Consider the following 21,464-nt stretch of genomic DNA (forward strand, 5'->3'; position numbering starts at 1 on the left):
GAACATTTGTCCCATCTATTCCATTGTTTTTTCTTATCCTAACATTCGTTCTAAGTGAACGGTTAGCTAGACCAGTCAGCCACGGACCCCGTGGAAATCAAGCACAATGTTCAAGGACCCCCTTAGTAAAAAAAACCAGCAATAAATTTCGGACCATTTATTTTACAAACATAAAAAAAACTTTAAAAAAAAAAACCTTAATAATTAACGCACAACAGCAACACCAAGACGGTTAATTGATGTGATGGTTGGTGTTGCTTTTTGCAACTAAATTAGTGATATTCGGGTCGATTTTACTGTATACTGTATAAACTAATAAATAATTTATTTTTTTAAATAATGTTACTACTAAGTTGAAATCTCAAATTGAATCTGTTTCTGTATTTATTTTAGTGCTACAAGAGCAGAGAATGCCTTTTCACAGAGGTATGTGGCTGAGAAAAACAGTAAATTTTTCAGTGCTTCTTCTGATATTTTCGTATAATCTTTCTTTACATTCAATCAAAAACTTGATAAATAGGATTCTTTGCAATTACATTTCAATTCTGAGTCACAAGATATTTCTTTTAGTTGGTTTTCCTGTGCCGTTGTCTAGCCAGTAATATAATATATTCGCCGTGTTAAGTTAGCGCAACGATTACGAGACTTTTGGTGGCATTTATTTATTATTGTGACTGCGGACCCCCATACATATATTCGCGGACTCCCAGGGGTCCGCGGACCACAGGTTAAGAAACACTGAGCTAGACTATGTTTTTTTTTTTATTTCAGCTTATGCTCAATTGTACAAAAGTTTTTTTCAAATGAAATTATACAACAAATTAATAAATCAACGAAATCACATTTAAAAAAAATAAATTCCATTATAAACTGCATAATAAGGTTAACAAATAATTAAATTGCATAATCAATTTATTTCATATTAAAGAACTTCATTAATTAATTTTTAAAACACGCATAAATAAGTCCTTTTTATAAAATGTTTTTTTCATTCGAATTTAATTTATCATAACAGTATTTTGATATGGTCTCTTTTGTATCGATCTTTTCTTGATTTCTTCTTTAAAAGTTTATTTTTGTCCTTCAGACAAGTAATCAGTTTCTCAATTAATTATTCAGAGATCTCAATCGCTTGGGTCTGATCAGTTATTCATGGACATTAAAACTTCATTTGACAGATAATTAAAAAGTCGTCAAAAGTTCTCTGGGGAACCAGTAAATCCATTTGAACCCCAATTTAATAATAAAAGTACGGAATTATTTATTTTAGTATTTACAAAACATCGAGAATGTCAATGATGATTTGTTTCAAGTTATAAATATAATTTTCAGTTTGATTAGAATATTTATTAATGAAATTGGTTTATTTAAAATCATTGTAAAATTTCTTACATAAGCAGGCAGAAATTTATTTCGTTTATTCGCATTTTTTTATGATTACTATTTATTCATTCAGTCCGGTGACAACTGTCGTCAAGCGGAGGCGATACGGTTGGCCAGGCCATTTACTGCGGATGCCTCCTGAGAGCCTGAACCACGCTTGCCTACTTTACAAGGCATCAGGTTCTCGACGTCCTGGACGTCCACTGCTAACTGTTCGTTGGGAGCTTATGTAGAAATTTCTGAACGAGAACCTGACTTGGGAGGACGCAAAGGAGTTGGCAGCCGATAGAGATGCATGGAGGCTCTTTGTGGATACCATATGCTCCAACTAGGGAGCGGACATGGAATGATGATAATGATTTATTCATATTTTTTATATGGATATTATATGGAACTATATACATACCTGAACTGTCTTTTTTCCTTATGACGTTACTAGAATTATTTTTATTCTCATTGTACGTAATCTTTATATATATATTTCCCCTGTACGTGTAATGTCACTGAAATCCTTCTAAACGGCTTAACCGATTTACATGCGGTTTTCAGAGAAATATAGATCTTTGCGCTGTGCGTGTTCGTAGATAAATCTTTAATCTAATGTATAAAAAATAAGTAAAGAGTATACATGTTTTATTCATCGATCTACCAGGGTTGCATTCGAGGAGAACGCTTGACAAAAAAATGGAATATTTTTTTATTTTTTTATTTTTTTTTAGTATAAAAAAAGTTTGTTTTTGAATGTTTACAAACAGCATTTGTTTTTTGTGGATATAAATCAGATTCTTTCCTTAAATTCCTTCTTATTTCTATCCCCTTATTTCTTTTTACTGGATTTTTGGTAATACTAAAATAATATTAAATTCTTTACATTTTTAAAAATCGTATTCCCACATAAGTACACCACTCTGTTGGTGAGAAGACCAGAGCTTGACGTTTGCAAAAATAATGCCATAATTGAAAAAATATTTATTCTATGTTTTGGAATTCAACCATAAACAAGCACCTACTTAAATTTAAAATTTGAATATTAACCATTTTTAGTTTTGGGATTTAATCACAAACAAGTACCTAGGACCTACTTATCAATAAAAAGTATTTTTCCAAGGCAAGTCAACGTTCGGGCAGGACAACGTCTGTCGGGTCAGCTAGTATTTAATAATATGCAATCAATTGAATTTATTTTAAGTAAAATACGTTTAGATACAAATACTCAAATATGGACATGTATTGTCAAAAGTCGGAATAATCGGCGCGCGTGCATGTAGAGGAGGCGAGATCTGTATGCAATGACAGAGTGATATGGCATTCTACCCTCTCTGCCTACCCTAACGGAAAAACAGCGTGATGGTTTGTTTATTTGTAAATACATTTTTTAAACCTTTTTTTACATAAAATTGTTCTCCAATAACCGGCAACGTCAAATTTGTGGGAGTACGTAATATTATATCGAAGTATTGAACAAATTAAAGCGCGGGTTGTCAGTCATGATTTTAAGTAATTATGGAAGAAAAACAAACTGCTTAAAATTAAATTAATTAAAATTTTACTTTTTTAATCATTAAATATTTTTTAACTATAGAGAGATGCTGAATACCGTTAAGAAAATAAAACTTAAGTCCTTCGGGCATGTGATGAGATGCGAAAAATATAGCGTATACAAGTCATTCTACAAGAAAGGGTTGATGGAAGACGCAATGTAGGAAGTAGGCGCATCTCTTGGCTGAAGAACTTGCGTTACTGGTTCCATTATAGCATTCAGTCCTTGTTCAGGGCAGCTGCAAACAAAGTCATAATTTATTTATTGATTCGGTGTTTATTTTGTAGAATATTAAAACACCAATTTGACTCTACTAATTTCATTTTGCTTAACAAAAAATCGACTATTTTAAATGGTCTGGTTTTTTGTTTTTTTATTTGAAAAAAAAACTAAATTAGTAGGCTTCAGTTTTTTTTAAATATATTAAAACACCAATTTGACTCTACTAATTTCGTTTTGTTTAACAATAAATCCACTATTTTAAACGGTCTGGTTTTTTGTTTTTTTATTTGAAAAAAAAACTAAAGTAGTAGGCTTTAGTTTTTTTAATTTTAATATTATCAAAGTCAGAACTACTGCAATGATATCCAACCTCCATCGGGGAGAGGAACGATAAAATGAAGAATCATTTAAATTAATTAATTCAATAATTTAAAAAAATATATATAAATATATTCATATAGATAATTTATATAGTCCCATTTTTGTGAAAATTACCTCAAAAGCGCTGAAATTATCATCATTATCATTGCCTTTCCGCACCTAATGGTGCATAGGGCACTGTATTGGTACACCAATCGCAGTGTGTCTTGATCATTTTTGTTACATGAAGGTACGCTTACGCTTCAGGTACTAGTCCAGGTACTATGAAATATTCTAGTGTAAAAACATCTTTTCTAATAAATATTTCATTTCAACCATGTCAGGATTCAAACCCGAGACCTCTTGCATGGTAGACAAATGCATTGGCCATTAGACCACTAGCCGGACAACTTATAAACTGTGTGTCCTTTCTATTCGAATAAAAAAAAACAACACAGAATATTCTATAAATATTACAATGCATTGATTACAATGTAATTAAACCTTGAGTCCACAAAGAATCCAAGACTTTATTTTATTATGTGTCCTTATTTTCAAAAATAATGCAGTCGTATTTTGCTGTAACAGGCCTATATTATATAATGATTTTGATAAATGATGGAGTATAGATTATTAAACAGTATTTCGTCGCCGTTCAGGCAAAAATCACCAAACCCAAAAATGTCATGTTTTAGTTAAATAGGCCATTTGAAGCTAGTGAGATGTAATTAAATAATGCTTTATAGAACGATTATTTGAAACTATGTTCCGAAAAAATAGCGTTGTCGCGTGAACATTGGCGTGCAAAATGCGTAGTAGAGTAAAAAATATTAATTGTCTACGCCAGTTTACTGCGAAATTTAAAGCTGAATGTTGCGTTCTTTTACGCTGCTTCACATTTACTGACTATAAATTAAGTTCCGGAACCTCAGTTGAATAGAACACAAGACGGGTGCTTAGTGCTGGATCAAGTGTATACATGTATATCAATATTCGAAACGTAAAATTGTGTTTTTTAAGAGGCAAACGTCACTAAGGTAACTCCGAATTATTTGTTTTTTTATGACTATATTATTAAATATTTAAAAAGTAAGATATTTACAAATTTCCTTCCTTTCACTAATTCTTATAGCATTGCATTGTCCAGATTATAAACAAGAAAAAGTCACTAAACCAAATTTTAGCCACCATGCCTCATTCACCTTCCAGATAGTTTAAAATGAATCAGCAGCAAAATGTTACCAATTGAATTAATTAAAAAGAAATTAATGAATTATGTTGGGTACATAAGACCACTAAAACACTCAAATCCAATTTTTCCTTGATCTTCAAACTTTTAAATTGCGATTTCACAAAATGATGTTTTTTGGGTTGGTGAATTTTGCCTGAACGGCGACGATATGTATGTGTTTTTAAAAATATGTCATTTTTTGCTTAATGTATCACGACGTTACAGCACTGTCAATATAAGATTTTTTTAGCTCAGTCTTTTAAGAGTTTAGAGTCCTTCCCACTTTGATGTATTTTTCCAAGAGGACTGTTATGATATTTCATTGTACCTATACTTGACGTCTTTATTTACTATATATTTGTATTTATATTGTCGGGACCCCCCACAGGTACGTTATATTCTGTCAGATGGAAGAGCTACAAGCTGAGGCCGCCAGGGCCTCCGTGTTGGCCTCAAAACATCGATAGGACCTGCAACTCCCAGAAGATCCCTCCATATACATTACTTTACATAAATACATCACTCATGAAAGACTACAGATTAGAACCATTAATTCTAAACCATACATTGTAAAGTTCATGTAATTTTTTATCAAATAATCTAACCCTTTTTTTTCGAACCATAAAAAAACATCTGACAACCATTCTCGAATTTTTGTTTATTTTTATTTACTATTTACCGTGAAAATAATTCATTATAATTATTGTAAATTTGATATTATATTTCAAATCAACAAATGGGTAGTCCCGTACGTACAATAACGACGGACACAACGACTTAAAAAAAAAACTAAATTACTTTTGATACTTTTCAACCATTATTTGCTTGTTCAAAACTTTTGTATAGACTAGAATTGATGTTTCCGCAAATCGGGAATATCGTTGAAAGCATTTTAAATATTAGAGCGGATTTTTTCAATTCTAAAGATATATTTCAATTCTATCAATGCATAAAAAACAAGTTTTTAGTCATAATTTTCGGGTTTAAAAATGAGTATATGTAAAACGGCTCGCAGTTCGCGTCACGTCACTTTGACTTTTCCCGACTTGCCCGCTGAGTGTGCTTCGAAAAGCGGCTCTACACGCTGACCAATACATTGGCGAGTCATTCAGTATCTGTCGGTGCGGGCCAATGTTGGACGTCAAAAGCGCACACAAAATTGCTTACGCTCTCTTCGGTAGTTTGTAGCGTACTAAAAGCTGGGCCAACGTGTGGATGCGATGATCAGCGCTCGGCCAGCGCCCTTTGATACATGTTGAAAAACCTACAACATGTGGATCGCGCGCCAGCGTATGTGCCAGCGCGTGTGCCAGCTCTGCCAGCCACAGATGGCCCCCTCTGCACGTTAAGCAACGTGCTGGCTAATTCGTATTGGCTAACGTATTGGCCAGCGTGTAGAGGTGATTTAGCAAACATTGCGTACAAGTGTGGCGTGGTAACGTAACACGTGCCATTAACTAGGGGGCTAAAGGTCTCGTTTTCAAGTGATGAAAGATTTTCGTATTTTTAACCATTTTCGAAAATTTATCCGACGTAGCACAGAAAAAAAAATATCTGCCGTTATGGTAGTAATTTTTTACTTATTTAAAAAAATAAATTTTAAAACACGATCAGACCCTGTCAGCCGATTTATTGCTATGGAGAAATATTACGTTAAAACCAACCAAATTACAAGTAAATGAGAGATGTATAATAACAGTTTAAATAAGTCAATATTGCATATATAATAAATATAAAGTTTGCCTTTAATTTTCGCCAAAATAAGTTCGAATAATACCGGACGCAAATTTTCACTTTTTATAGGTAGTCATTGGCACATACAAGCATTTGTTATAATTGCAGTAAATATGTGCTGTATATATCATCATTACATGCTTATCTGCATCGAATTGTGCACAGAGCACTGCATTTGTACAGCAATTGCAGCGTATCTCGAGCACTTGTTACACACAGTGGATGACCCACTGAAGTCTTATTCACAAATGTACACTTTACTTTTCCCCAATCAATTGACTTAGGTCAATAAAATTTAATACGAATAATCGACGTGACGTTCATTTATTTAAACCGTATTATTAATATTGTTATTCTTAGAAGTGGGGGTCAGTGCTATAACAAGCTTCTGACGTCTGTAATGGATCCCCGTGAATAGTTCTGCCCCATCCAAGCCCGGATATGCTATTCCAAACCCTCTCGCGGCCGTAGAAAAAGCTTTTATCTCGCGTGTGTACATACAAAATACGCAGCGCAGGTGTTTAAAGAGCCTGGGTACTGTGTGAAAGGCGAGAGTTCTCATTTTGATAAATCTCCCCTTCCAAATCAAAATTCGTTGAGTATCGAGCTATTATGTAGGAGGCGAGCGCTTTAACATCCTAGGGGCTGGCATCCCAAACGCTTTCGTGGCTGTATTATCTCGTGTATTTACACACAAAATACACGAGAAAAACTGTTGTCTCGCGCCACGAGAGTGGTTCAGAATAGCACCCCAGGTTTGACCAGTGCTCCTTCGAGGATGAGGTTTCTTCTATGATGTAAAGCATCACATTCACGTAAAATGTGCATAGTGTTTCCTCATCAGCGCTGTAGAACATACATCTAGAAGTATCGAAAAAGTTCATTCTAGTAAGGTGTTTGTTTAATCTGCAGCGCCCTGTAGGCTAGTGATAACCCTCACTTGATTTCGGCTGAGCTTTATCAGGTCAAAAGCAAACTTTTCCGCGTACCCTTTTATCAGTTCCTTCGCGTGTTGATGACCAGGTACTTTTTGCCAGAACCTTATGCTCTGATTCCTGGCCCATGACCTAGGCTCATTACAAAGAACACATTTGGGTAACCCACATTACTGGTATATGGCCCGTAAAATAATTTAACTTTTTTCATTTTATATATTGATTAAATCTATCAGTCAGTGTCCAGTGTCAGGGACTACCCGCCGCGCCAGGCTGTCCGAAACTACCCCCTTTTCCTTTTCTCTTGTTAGATTTTATAATATTGTTTTCGTACTAATAATTTCAGGCATCCGCTTTATAAATAACTACGTACATGATTACTATATTGTTTTCTTGATAATAATTTATGGTATTTTTTGTTTATTGATAACTTCAAAGCCTAGTTTATTTTGATATAAATTCAATTGTTGCATCCAAAATCGACCAATAATTATGTAATATAATTAAATACTTTCATTCTTTTTATTACAATTTTTATTAAAAAAATGACATAATATGCCGGATATTCTATTGCAAAATTAATTAATTAATTTATTGTTTTTTTTTCTTCTTTTACTACGATCAGAAATAAAAAAATAGTAAGTTAATGTACTATTGTGTTTTAAACTAGGTATGTTTTTTAAATTCTCGAAAGATATTCCATTTATATATCTTTCTGTTTTAAAAACAGGCATTTTTTCATTGAATATTTTATTATTTAGTAATTCAATATTCTGTAGAAATCACGTTTAATATTTCTAATATTATTAAAAGTGATAAAAATCATTTAATTTTATTTTTAAAAATTGAAGGAATTAGTTTTGGTTAATCAAAGAATAAATTATGATACTAAATATAAATTATGTATTTGGATCATTTCTCACACCCTCAAAATAGTTTATTTATATGTAAACATAGTTATAGCATTATATCGTATTAAAATATGTCATATTCTTATTTTTATTGTTCAGGCAATCATTTTTTAATCACAAAAAATTAAATTTTAGGTATACCTATATAACATATTTATAATTCAATTAAATTTAAATATTACTTATGGTCTTAAGACCAGAAATGCTTGCTTATGATAACATATCAAAACTAAATTTAAATAGTCTCCCGCTGTATGCAAACACGTTAAATTATTGGATACTCTGATGATTCCACAGTTTTAATTATTTGTCCAATCAAATTCATTAAAATGGGTGTACTTGAAATTTCAATAAATTAAATAATCAGTAAATATTAAGAATTCCTTCGAAAGGTTTGCTATTATTCGTGTAAATTTAATTTTATAATTTTCTTTAAACTTTAGCAGAGAAATAATGTACATTACGAATAACGAACTTATTAATGTGTCAGTAATTTTAGAATTTTGTTTTCCTTTGTGTATAGATGCTCTAGGCATTTAAAAAAACTTTTTGGTAACCAATGCTTCAACAAAGTTAACGAATTACATGCCTCAAATTAAGAACTTGTTTTTAATGTAATAATATCGATATATTTATGTACTATCAAATTTATATGCTTCAAATTAGTGTTTTTACCCAAGAAAATATTCATTTGTTCCCCATGTACCTATTTATAAAAATATTTATCTTAATATTACCTATTTAGAAACCTAAAATAAGTATTGAGCGTGTCAAATTAACTTAAATTTGTCGATTGTAATTTTAATGTTAAGGATAATGTAAAAATAAATTGAGTTTTAGAAAAAGTTTCTTCAGAACAATAACTATCTTTAATTGTATATATGGTGCTTTGTATATTATGTAACAGGCTTGTCGAGAAAGAAAAGGAATCAAGATGTACATTTATTTTAAACTTCTACATATTTATTTGAAATAAATTATTTAATAAACTGATTTATCAAAACTATTAAATCTATATTACCATATATTTACCGCAATTCTTTTTTTCTTCGTTATTTAATTAATTAAACAACTAAGTATTATAGTATATTTAAATTCACTGAATGTACTATTATTCTACAATCAATTTAAATTATACATAAATATGTTATGTGTTTTCATTACACAAAATTCATGCCACAAAAACGGCACATATTTTTAAGCTTATCAAAAAATACCTGAGAATTTAACCGATTGTTATGTTTACAGTATGACCAATAACCGCGAATTATTTCATATATATTATTATATAGGTATATGAAATTACCTAACAATTTGTCATCGGGGAACAAGAGACTGATGAACATCATAACTCACCTTGCCCCATTCATTAGTCAATCATGCACCTTTACAGTATGTAAATTTGGTTCTACGTAGTGACAATCCCGCAATTACCTGCGTCCATATATCTTGCATTATCTTGAATTCCATATCAATTCAGAACCGTGTAGCCAGAAACCGTTTCCTGAATGCATTCCTATACATACCTGCACTTCATAATATGATATGAGATTATTACGATGAGATTGTGTTCCTAAGATATGCCGCGTAGTTCTCGTGTATGTGATGGGGTTCCTTGCATCCTGTCTGGAAACCATTCACCGTCAACCCGACCCAATTTTCTCCAAGATACTGTGCTTGCTTTTGACAATTAAAATAGAATATCCCCCCAGGTTGATGTACGTGAAGCACACCGCCCTAACTTATTTATTATTAGCGCTTTAAATGGAATATTTCTATGGAATTCTTGGTACCTAGGTACGTTAAAAAAATTCAATCTTAGTAAATCAAACACGTCAGTTTTCTTAATTAGATGTTTGAACTATTTTTTTAAGCCTTAGTTTTTCACTTACAAAATTATCTCAATTTAAAAAAAGGATTTTTGTCTAAATCTACAACTACTTTATAAATTTCAAGTAGGTTTTGTCTTTAAAATACCGATAGTAATATTTACTTTCTTAGTGATATCTTTTTTAATTCTGTGTCAAATCTAATCGAATAATATATTTGTTTGTTTCACTAGAAAAATAATTGTGATACTCGTATTTCATTGATTTAAAATTCATAAATACTGTTCCGTGGAATGAGATATAATTATTCCTACCTGTATTATAAAAATATAGCATTAGTAGAAATATGATTTTGACGAATTACGTATCACCGGTCATCTATATATTACAATGAGTGTGCGTGCTTATGTTATATTTGTATAATTTACCTATTTAAAATAATTACTTTTTAATACCAAAACATGTATTTTATTATTGTCATTCAAATTCCTTGTCAAGTTTTTAAATAATCATTAAGGTGGTTGTTACGTTAGAATATTTTCATTTGTGATTCCTATTAAACCAATTTTTAAAATTGTTTTAATTCGAGAAACATCTTTTATTTTTACCATACAACCCACAATTACCCTCCTATCAAATCACAGAGTAGCGGCAAAACGGTAAATAAACTATTTATGTATATTATTTATAAATGTATTTGTTTATTATCTTATTTAAATAACAAACGCACAAACACGTGTACTGCACAATATAGTTGTGAATAGCTTTTAACAGCCTGACAGCCATAATATTTTTATAATTAATTCCTTTCTCTTTTCGTCTTCCTTTTTATTTTAGTTACCTCCGTTTTCATATCCCGGTTGTTTGTCCATTTATATTGATGTTAGATGTTTAGATGCTCTACAGTTGTTGCATGAAGTGTATTTTAAATGTTTTATAATTATTCATAAGATTAATTTAGATACCTAGAAGCGGAACCAACATAACAATTTCATGAAAATTAAATTCAAAGTAAAATAAACTACGCCAAAATGTAACCGTTGCGCACCTCTTTATAAATAAAATAATCATATATGACTTCTGGTCAAATCATCAGTTTTTCAATTAACTGTATTACGTACGTTAGCGCTCTTAACAATAAGTTTGAAAATCAGTCAAATTAACATTAGGTACGTTCACTGCATCCAATACATGATATGAATGTACCTTGAACATGATTGTTTAAATTCTTACTAATCAATCATTATTCATCAACATATTTATAGCAGTTTTTAGTATTTTTTATCTGCTAAGAATTTTTACTCAGTGCGAGTAATATGTTGAAACATTTCGACTAGTCACCCTTTTAAAGAAATATGATCCACAACTTTTAATAAACAGTAGATTACCAAAAAATATGATAATAGGATGACAACTTTTAGATTTAATATAAAGTATAATGCAATTTAAGCATATTATATCATTATGCCAGTTACCTCGATATCTGATAATTATATTTTTGCACATTCTTAATTTTGGTACTGACCCGACAATATACCGTCATCAGATTGCTGCACCACCAAATATGAAGAAGATTATGTTAGTTTCCATTTTCACGTTACTTATTCCTTGCATTTCCTACTTTATACAAGCATCTCAGAGATGCGACAAATCGCTTCCATCTACCGTTTTGGACTTATCTTTTTTATCCTCTTTTCCAATGAGCGCTTTCTTTTACCCCTTTGCCCCTTCATTCCATCCTTTTCTCGTTCTTTTATCCTTCCCCCTCCCCTTGATTCCTTTTCTACAATCTTGCTTCACAAAGATGTCCGGTTCGCATTCACTTTAAAAAACTTACGCTTCTTACATCTTTTGTCAGGAAGACATTTTGTGGCGATGTAAAGAATTTACCGATGGGAAATATTTAAGCTGACCTTCCTACAAGGTTCATCTTTGGTCCCTGTGCAGAATTTAAATTCATAAATCCGTGTTATTTAGACATACACATAAGTAAAATCAGGGTCTACTCTTTGATACATTTTCTTTTATATCTATGCGCCCTTAAATATATTGTTTTGAAGCTCTTTTTATCTCGAAAACAGAATCTTAGACTAAGCGAAAACGCTTTGAAGATAAATATTTTATTTGTTATTTCTACACAATTCAGGTTTGGACGATGCGCATACGGCACGGTGTATACGACACTATATACAAATAGGAGAAATAAAATCTCTATTATTTTGGTGCTTTTGTGCTAAATCTAGAATGCTTTTAAAAAGTATACCAACTTAAAATACGTCCATTAAAAATGACGCATAATTAAGGCAATACGATTTTCCAACCTTAATGTTTTCATTTACCGCTTCATGGAGAATTTTCCTATTAATATTCCTTTGAATGAATCATAAACTGTAGGCACGGCCCGTATTTAATGCCTTAGATTTATCCCTCGTATTTTAAGTCCATTACACATGCACGCTATGTGAAGAGTAAGCCTTTCCTAAGATTTATATTGACAAATTTTCCTTTAATGCTTCCATTCCCGGAGGGTGGCTTATATCCCTTAAGCGTTAATACATGGGACACGCTGTAATACTTAGAATATTGCAATATGCTTGGTGGGAACTAGGAACACTGTATTGTGTGGGAAATTAATCCAGAAATATTTGCGCCGACAATGCAACGCCATCTATTGTCTCGTTGGCAGATTCCCCATAGCCATATTAAACTGAGAGGAAAATCAAAATTACTTTCAATTCAAACTAATTTTGTGAATTCAATAACTCAAGCTTGATATTATTATTTATCTTACAAAGTGCCTACGAAAACTCGTCGGTTAACTGATTAATTATCTACACTATAAAGGAAAATTATTTCATCATTTTATTACAGCTTAAGAACTTTTCCATGGTGGAAAAACAAAGCAATCTTTCTGTCATTTTATAAAGAACGGATGTTGGAATTCGACATCAAACTGAAGATATTTTTTTTTAACAATTATTTGTAATTCTAGGAAAATGTTTCAATGAAAATATATGTGTATCGATAATATCTGGGTATGCTCAAAATATTGATGATTTCACTAACTAGTATAAAAAGAAAAATAAAGATTTCAAATCATATTCAGACGTTGCCTAGTAGATGAAATAATTTAGCAAGATGAATTTGACCAACATCAATAAAAGTTTCAGCTCTTTTGCTTCAAAAAAGTAAACAGGTGAAAGAGTTGAGGAAATGTGTATGTTTAATCATTGGCACAATGTTAATGTTACACAGAGTGTAAAGTGACCACTAATTTTAGTTTTACGATCTGTAAATGCCTCATCATCATTCCCTTTCCACACCTAATGGTGCATATGGCACTGCGTCGGTACACCAATCGCAGCGTATTTTGATCGTTTTTGTTACATGAAGGTAAACTGATCAGTCTTACGCTTCAGGTACCAGTCCAGGGACTATGAAATATTCTAGTGTAAAAACACCCTTTTGAATCAATATTTCATATCAACCATGTCGGGTATCGAACCCGAGACCTTTTGCATGGTAGGCAAACGCGCTGACCGATGTAAATAAATAGACATCCATATCCCCTTTTCAAAAATGTTTTCTGACTCTCTCCTCAATATAATAAGTTTTATATTTTTTTATTTCAAAATATATTTTGAACTAATACAGGTAATTCGAATGCTGCATTAAAATAAATAAAATAATTGCATTTTGTTTCTTAGTGCGAAACATTTTTTTTTAACTGGCTTATTTCCGAATAAAAAATATTTTTTATCGTCATAATGAAAGTTCAACTTCACGGTATTAGATTTTTTGTTTGTTAATAATTTGCCATCTTACTGAAACTTTACATAACAAGTATTAAAATAAATTTTGCCCCGATAAACTTTTCAATAATAGTTTGTCATCGGGTGCTCAGACATTAGTTTTAATTAATAATCAAATAAAAAGAGTACAGACATCATATTGTATACGTGTAAAATAATAAACATAAAAAATGTATCAAAGATTTTTTTTAAGTAAGAAAATAGAGTAAAATAATACAATCAAAATTAAAGAAAAGCAATTTACTTGAATATATTTTAAATATAAGAAAAAAATTTAACACATATATAAATAGTGTTTGCTCATAAACGTAATCAAAACAAGATAAAAAATAAAACAAAGTAAATCGAAAATTTCAATTCATATCTACAGAAAAAATAAAAAGAAAATTAAAAGTACCTATTAAAATTAAGATCTAAAAAATGTAAATACAATAAGAAAGAAATAAAAGAAAGGGTTAACCCAAGAAAATAACAATAACGTTTTCAATAAGAGATAAAAAATTATTTTTTTTTGCATAAATAATAAATCAATATAGGAACGTTCTGTCTACTAACCACTTACGTAATTAAAACATAATTTTATTTTTACTATGATATGTTTTAATGTCAAGTGGCAACATATTAAATATTTTCGGAGCAATATAATCCAACATACGTTGTCCATATTTATTTTTTAATTTTGGTACAACAAGGCCATCAACAGATGTAAATCTTGTTAGATAGCTGTGTTCTAGTTTATTTTTATATATCGAGCTGAAAATCTGTTGGATAATAATTTTATATGTGATAACATTTGTCAATTCTCTTGTATTTCGTTTATAATAACTTGCAATGCCCTCTCAGTATTTCCTAAAAAATACTTGTGTGCCCTTACAGTTAATTGATAGCAATTTTTACCCAGCTTGACCAGAATTTTCATTATGTCTCATTAACTTTGAACGCCTGCTAATCGGCAATCAGCGTAATGTAATTCACCACTGTAATTGGGCCCCCTGGCCTGTTGTGGTGCAAAAAAAAAAAAAAAAAATGAAATGAAATAACATGTTTATTGATTTTTAAAAAGTTGCTTACTTTGAAAACTAAAAATACTTTTTAATCTAAAAAAGATATTTTAGATATTAATATTATAATTAACAGAAAAATACAAGTTTCATAATATATACATAACTCAACACAGTTTATTTGAGCTTTGTAATATTTTGAATTTCAAAAAAAAAAAAAATTATCATTTTATTTACACATATAATAATAAAAAGAATACCGTGTACGGAATGAAGTATTTTTTTAAATCTCACTAATCTCCAATAAATCTGTAAAATGATTTAAGAATTTTTTTCTTTTAATTAAAAACAAGACAAATAGATTTTAATTCTTTATTACTCAAAATTAGAAACTAAATCATCAATTTGTCGACCAATGGTCCATATATTATCAATTTTACTAACTTAAATGTGTATATATTTTTAATGAGTAATCAGAAAAATATTTTCAGGATATAATATTAGTGATAAGGAAGGTAATGAATTAATTCAACTGTTGTAGTATTTAATTATGTTTTTTAATTCTTCTAGTTATTAAACTTATTTGAATATTTACACAATATTTTCTAATGCACTTAAGTTGTGATAATCTATCATCATGTTATCATAGACATTATTTCTTTTTGAATAAGTAAATTAATGTGATTATTATGTTATAGATTTTCTTGCAATTGTCATTGAATTCGTGCTTTCTGTGTTCCATTACAGTACATATATCATTTATCCATGTTTCATTCTTCATATTTTAACAATTTTGTTATATTTTTCTTTCAGTCATTTTCCCCTTTCTTCATTCTTCATGTCATTGTTTAGTGTTATAGTTGTGTACAATCCTCAATTTTTCACATTTACAGCACACAAGAACACAACGCTGGAATTACTTATGACTACCTGATAATGCTATTTACTTGGGAGGCATGTTATTTTATAATCTAGTTGAAAATTCACATTCAACGTGACAAATTCATTTAAGCCGTGGTTATTTTGTGCACATAATATTTTTAAAAACTCAGTTAAGTTATGTACCTGCTGTCTAATTTTTTTGTAAATATTAAAGAAAATAATGTACACTATCCAAGAATATAAAGTTTGTTTATATAAGTATCGCTTGAAAGAAAAGCCGTAAAGTGTACAAACTATGTTAAATTTAAGTTATTCATAACAAAACTTGTAAAAATTACGCAAGTTGTGTCTGCAATTAATTTATTTAAATTGTTTAATATGCTACTTAAGATCCCACAAAACTAATTACAACTCACATTAAAACCAACAAGAAATGTGGAAACTAATTTGAATGCTTGAATGTTTAAAACTTGTGTCCGTGAGAAAAACCTAGTTGGCATTTTGATGGGGAGAAAAATGACTTCTTTTTAGCAAGCTTTAACATGCTTAAAAAAACCTTTTTTTGCAATGTCTCAAAATTCATTCAATGAGGAATTTCAGAGTCTTTTTCATTTTTTTTTTTTTCATTTATTAATTGACTATCAACCTAGGCCAAAAACAAACAAAAATGTATCGTATTATCAACGCTATATAGTTTTGTAATTTTGAAATTACTCCGCTTGTGACGTCACAAGTTCTCTTCAGTGAGTTCTGCTGATTGGTGAGTCGGCTTCCCGAAAACTGGAAATCTGTCACAACACTATCATTGGTTGATTCTGAGGACTTTGTGATATAGTTCAAATTAGTTCATTTTCATTCTTTTTTGTACGTTTTGAGAAACTTCACCGTACAATTAAATGCTCCAATTTTTACTGCGTGTAAGAAAACATTTTTATACCCAATTTCCCGTAGCACTGAATTCGTCTTTTAGAAATTTTTGTCATTGATACCCGAAAATACTAGCAATTACAATGACATTACACAATTTACATCTTGTGGATGAAAATATTTACAACAATATGTAAACATTACTTGTTTGTAATGTGAACGCTGTGTGCGATAATTATTTTTTGTCATTAAAGATATAACTGGGTTTATTTTATGGACATATAGTAAGTTGGGTTTATGATTATTTAATTTAATTTCAATTTGTTTAAAATAGTGGCAGATTGTTTGACAGATATCTTAGGTGTTTCAAAATATCTTGATGTTTGCATGACGCTTTGGTCTTGCACCTACCTCTTTGTACTTTCTGTAATTATTAATATTTATTTTTCGTGTTAGGATGTCTCTCGGAGCCTTACCGAGCCGAAGAAATAGGCCTCCGCCCCCTCTCGGCCCACCTCCACCACCACCAAACGGGACATCAACATTCTCCGCACCTCCCCAACGCAGCCACTGGAAATCGTTAGCCAGACTTGAAATGGCCGATATGACAGCTAAAAATATCAAGGTACGATTCATACTCGCAAAACTTCAGCTTTCAGGAATTAATCCATGATGCAACTCAGGTACAATTCAAATGTCCCAAACCTTTACAAAACTATCCAAAGACAATTTCTAATTATAATTACCTATTTCGAAGCTGTTAGAAATGTTGTAATGCATCTATGTAATGGTGTACTTTTTAGTGGAAATAAAAACTACATACTATTCTAGAACAAAAAAAAATAACTGAGAAACTGAGATCGACGTGCGCTATGTAAAGTGCTCTATCTGCAAATCTATTACATACTTTGCAGGAGAGAGCTTAAAAGGTTTTTTTACATCTGTTTTTATTCATTTTATTTTGTTTTTGAATCGCATGCGTCTTTAAATTATGTGCCTATGTATGATTTTTTTGTTTTTTATGTTAAAAGATAAAGGTTATAATATACATATATATATATATATAATAACTTAAAAATGAAAAATCTCAAATCGTCAACAATGCAGTACTTTACGTAGGGAACATTGACATTATGATAAATTTGGATGAATTGGATATTGAGAATATTATCACAAACATTTTTTTTATTTCATAAGTTTAAAAATTGATTTGGTGTATTCTTAAATATAAAAATTATTAAACGGGTTAGAAATAAATGTTATGAAAGAGACGGGTTGTGGTCCCGTGGGTAGTATCGTGGACTCCAGATTACTCCTGATCTGATCACTTTGGCCAAGGTTTAAGTCCCGCGCTACCTCAACTTGTTTTCCATTTTTTATGACTAGCTTTCCTTAAATGGCTCCAAAATTTAAATATTTGGGTATATTGTAAGATAATTCATTTTTGTAAGTAAGTAGACTCTTAGATAAATTTGATTCCGGTATATTAAGTTTAAATATTAATTATTCATAGTGTCGTACTAGTAAATTTAAGTTAATCTGTGTAAATTTGCCATTTAAACAAATAAAATAAATAAGAATGCAAAAATTTCTTAAAAGAAAAAAAAAAGTGGATTATTTGCAACACTAGCAGTTGGACAATGTCAGTTGAAACACAAAATAAATGTTTTTTAAAAATTATTTTAGTCGAGAAATATTGTAGAATTAGTAACCAATATTTCATTGCCTCTCAATAATTTACCTAATAGTAAAATTCTACAATCTAACCAATAATTATATGTACATTTAAAAATTCATTTCTCGCCTTACTCATAGGTGTTTTATTTACAGGGATCCATAACAAGAGCATTTGGTCTTAAATCAAAACAAGATAAGACTTCACCTTCCAGTTCGAGTGAGAGTTCTAGTGTTATATCGAGTCGTTGGGGTCGACCATCTCCTCCACGCACCCGATCCTTCATCAGTATCGGGCAATCATCTGGAGGTCACCCCCCATACTCATCTCTGGACTACGATTCAACTTACGAGTCCCCTCACTCCATATACGACTCGCCCCTCAACTGCAATCCCCCACAACTCTCTTACAGAGTAAGCTCTCAACAAAGTATAAATAGCAACATATACAGCAACGGCTCTCACTGTTTTGACATATCGGAATTAGAGAGTGTCTCGCATCGGACCTACTCTCAGCGTAGCGTTAACACGCATAGAGTTAGTTCCCCGTTACCAATCCAAGAAGAAGTAGATAACACCCACAAGCAAAAGAAACACCGGAGAGTCAAAAGCATCGGTGATATTGAAGCCGCTTCAACTTTACCAGCATAATTTTACTAATACTAAAATATCTACTGTTTAAATATGTTACAATAAATAATTACGTAATCCCAATATTTTAAAAAATAATTATGGTAAAAAGTGATGAATAAAATAATTATTCACATGTGTAAAAACTGTATTGAACTAACAGAAATACATGACCAAACATTAAAATTGTTATGAACTTTTAATAATATAATCCGACTGTGCTATATTCCAGACATATTTATATGTGATAATAAAAAATATATTTGTTGTGCTGTGATTGTGTTTTCATATATGTTGTTTCGTATTGATTTGGTATTTTTTTATATAAAAACTTCAACATCTTTATGGCAATATTTTAATGAGTAATCGATATTGAGTCACATTTTTATATAATAAGATTATTTTGTAGGTAATTTATTGAAGTATTCTTTAGATTTGATCACGGTAATAAAGTTTCTAATAAATTTGCTGATACCATATTATTATGTACATAGGGTGTTCTGTATGCTGTACTCAATTCATTAGATTTACGAATATCATACTTTCTGTTTAGGCTGTTAAAATATTTCCATATGTACAAGGACTTGTCATATCCTAGTTAACATAATGAATAATCAACTTTGTGTCTACATTACTATATTTATAACATATAAATCAATTAGAATAATTTGATGTTTTATTACTTATAATAATCAAATGATTAAACAATGTACCAATGTATATTATCGCTAGTCACGATGCAATCTTGCTAATTATAAATTAATAAAGATCTTATTTATGTATTTAATAATATTAAATAAATTGTTTTCGATGTAAAAAATTGTTTTATTTAGAATAATCATAGATACGTATGTCTATCATCCATGACAAGTTTAGTAGTTAGCTCATTAAGCTGGGATTCTTAGCCTTAGATTCGATTCTCAATTGGGGTCAATCATAAAATACTCATTGCTTTGAGTATGTCCAAATGTTTGCAAACAGACTGGATTTCCTTCCTGGGGAGTTATTTAGATCTAAATTTGTTACAACAGCTCTCTGTTTTCCCTCTGGAAACATTTTTGACTGTCTGCAAACATTTGGACATACTCAAAACATTGTTGAATTAACTAACTGGTACAAGAAGTATAAAAATTGGAAAATTGTTTTCAGGCGTTGCCTAGTAGTAGGTGAATCGGTTCAGTCGGAATCTCACCCACATAATAAAGGTTTCAGGTCCTTTACTTCACAAAATTCAACAGATGGAAGAGTTGAGGAAATTTGGATGTTTAAACATAAGCAGAATGGTGAATTTTACACAGTGTTTAAAGTAGCCACTTAAACCAGCCAATGACAGGTCATAAGCCCTGTGAATACCTAGACTTCCATATTATCTTCTCAAAAATGTTTTCGTTCGCTGTTAGAACAAATTTAAATAAGAAAATCTCCCTTGGGAGGAAACCCAGCCAGTCTGCAAGCATTTAGACATACTCAAAACATTGTTCAATTACACTTTACACACTTATTTTTACGTAAATTTTTAAATTCCCAGTAAATGCCTAAACTTAAATATCTTTTCTCAAAAATGTTTCCCTCTCTGTTGCAACAAATTTAGATACTCATAATTGGATCAGAAATTCCCCCTTAAAAAATTTAGTCAATTTTTATAGAGCCGTTTTCATAAGTAATCACTTCAAGGGTTCTGTACATTATACTTAATTAAAAAATGAATCAAATAAAATCTACCTATAGGCTAACTCTTAATTAAAATTTTCTTACAGACAAATCATGAAATACACATACATATATGTTTATACTTGGTGACGCGAGAGAGAGGCGCGAAAGATATTTCCTCGATAGCTTAGAGCTCTCCAAGCTATCGAGGAAATATGCGCTCGCATGAACTGATCCAAGAAGGTCCAACAAGGTCAGCCAACACACACATTAAGGACGTTTACTGCCACTTAATATGCAATGGAAATCGACTCACCTGTGTTGAAGTGTTCCTGTCGCTCTACCAGATAATAACATGCGGGAATGATGCGGATGTTAGGTTCTTTCTTATTCTGCTTTGTGCATCAGTATTTTTGGATATTGGATGCGGTGATGATAATAATAAAACTTTAGCGGTAACTTTTTATAGCAAGATAGTGGTACGAATATTATTTGTTGTTAGTTTTTCATGCGGATCACAGAAGACTTCATTTGTTTGAAGAAAAAATACAGCTGTCAGCTGTCAGTTTTATTTGAATATGGAATTTGTGAATTGTTGCAATGCGGTTGGTACTCCCAGGCTGCTCAGGTTCCTACTTCTCAAGGAAAAGCCGACAACCAAAACGTATAAATGGCAGTAAACATTCACGCGTAACCAATACTACAGGCCTAACATATAAAATGTAGCAGTATTGTAAATAACAAATGGGAGTAATAAATATGTTTTTTATATTCTCTTTCAGATTACCCTGCAATACAAATAT

At 30.9% G+C, this 21,464-nt stretch overlaps 1 protein-coding gene across 1 annotated transcript in view; it reads left to right on the plus strand.

Annotated features, from left to right (window-relative positions):
* Nucleotides 1-20,624, plus strand: part of Liprin-gamma (liprin protein kazrin) — a 499,395-nt gene extending 478,771 nt beyond the window's left edge. The window contains exons 15-16 of the mRNA XM_088232910.1: nt 17,164-17,332; nt 18,538-20,624. Coding sequence (XP_088089036.1) covers nt 17,164-17,332; nt 18,538-19,032 — 664 coding nt within the window. The 3' untranslated portion in view covers nt 19,033-20,624. The remainder of the gene's footprint in view (nt 1-17,163; nt 17,333-18,537) is intronic.
* Nucleotides 20,625-21,464: the final 840 nt, after the last annotated feature.

This window comes from Micrasema longulum, unplaced genomic scaffold, assembly GCF_059751315.1.
Source record: "Micrasema longulum isolate JH-2025_06_02 unplaced genomic scaffold, ASM5975131v1 h1tg001038l, whole genome shotgun sequence".
In the NCBI taxonomy this organism is placed as follows: domain Eukaryota; kingdom Metazoa; phylum Arthropoda; class Insecta; order Trichoptera; family Brachycentridae; genus Micrasema; species Micrasema longulum.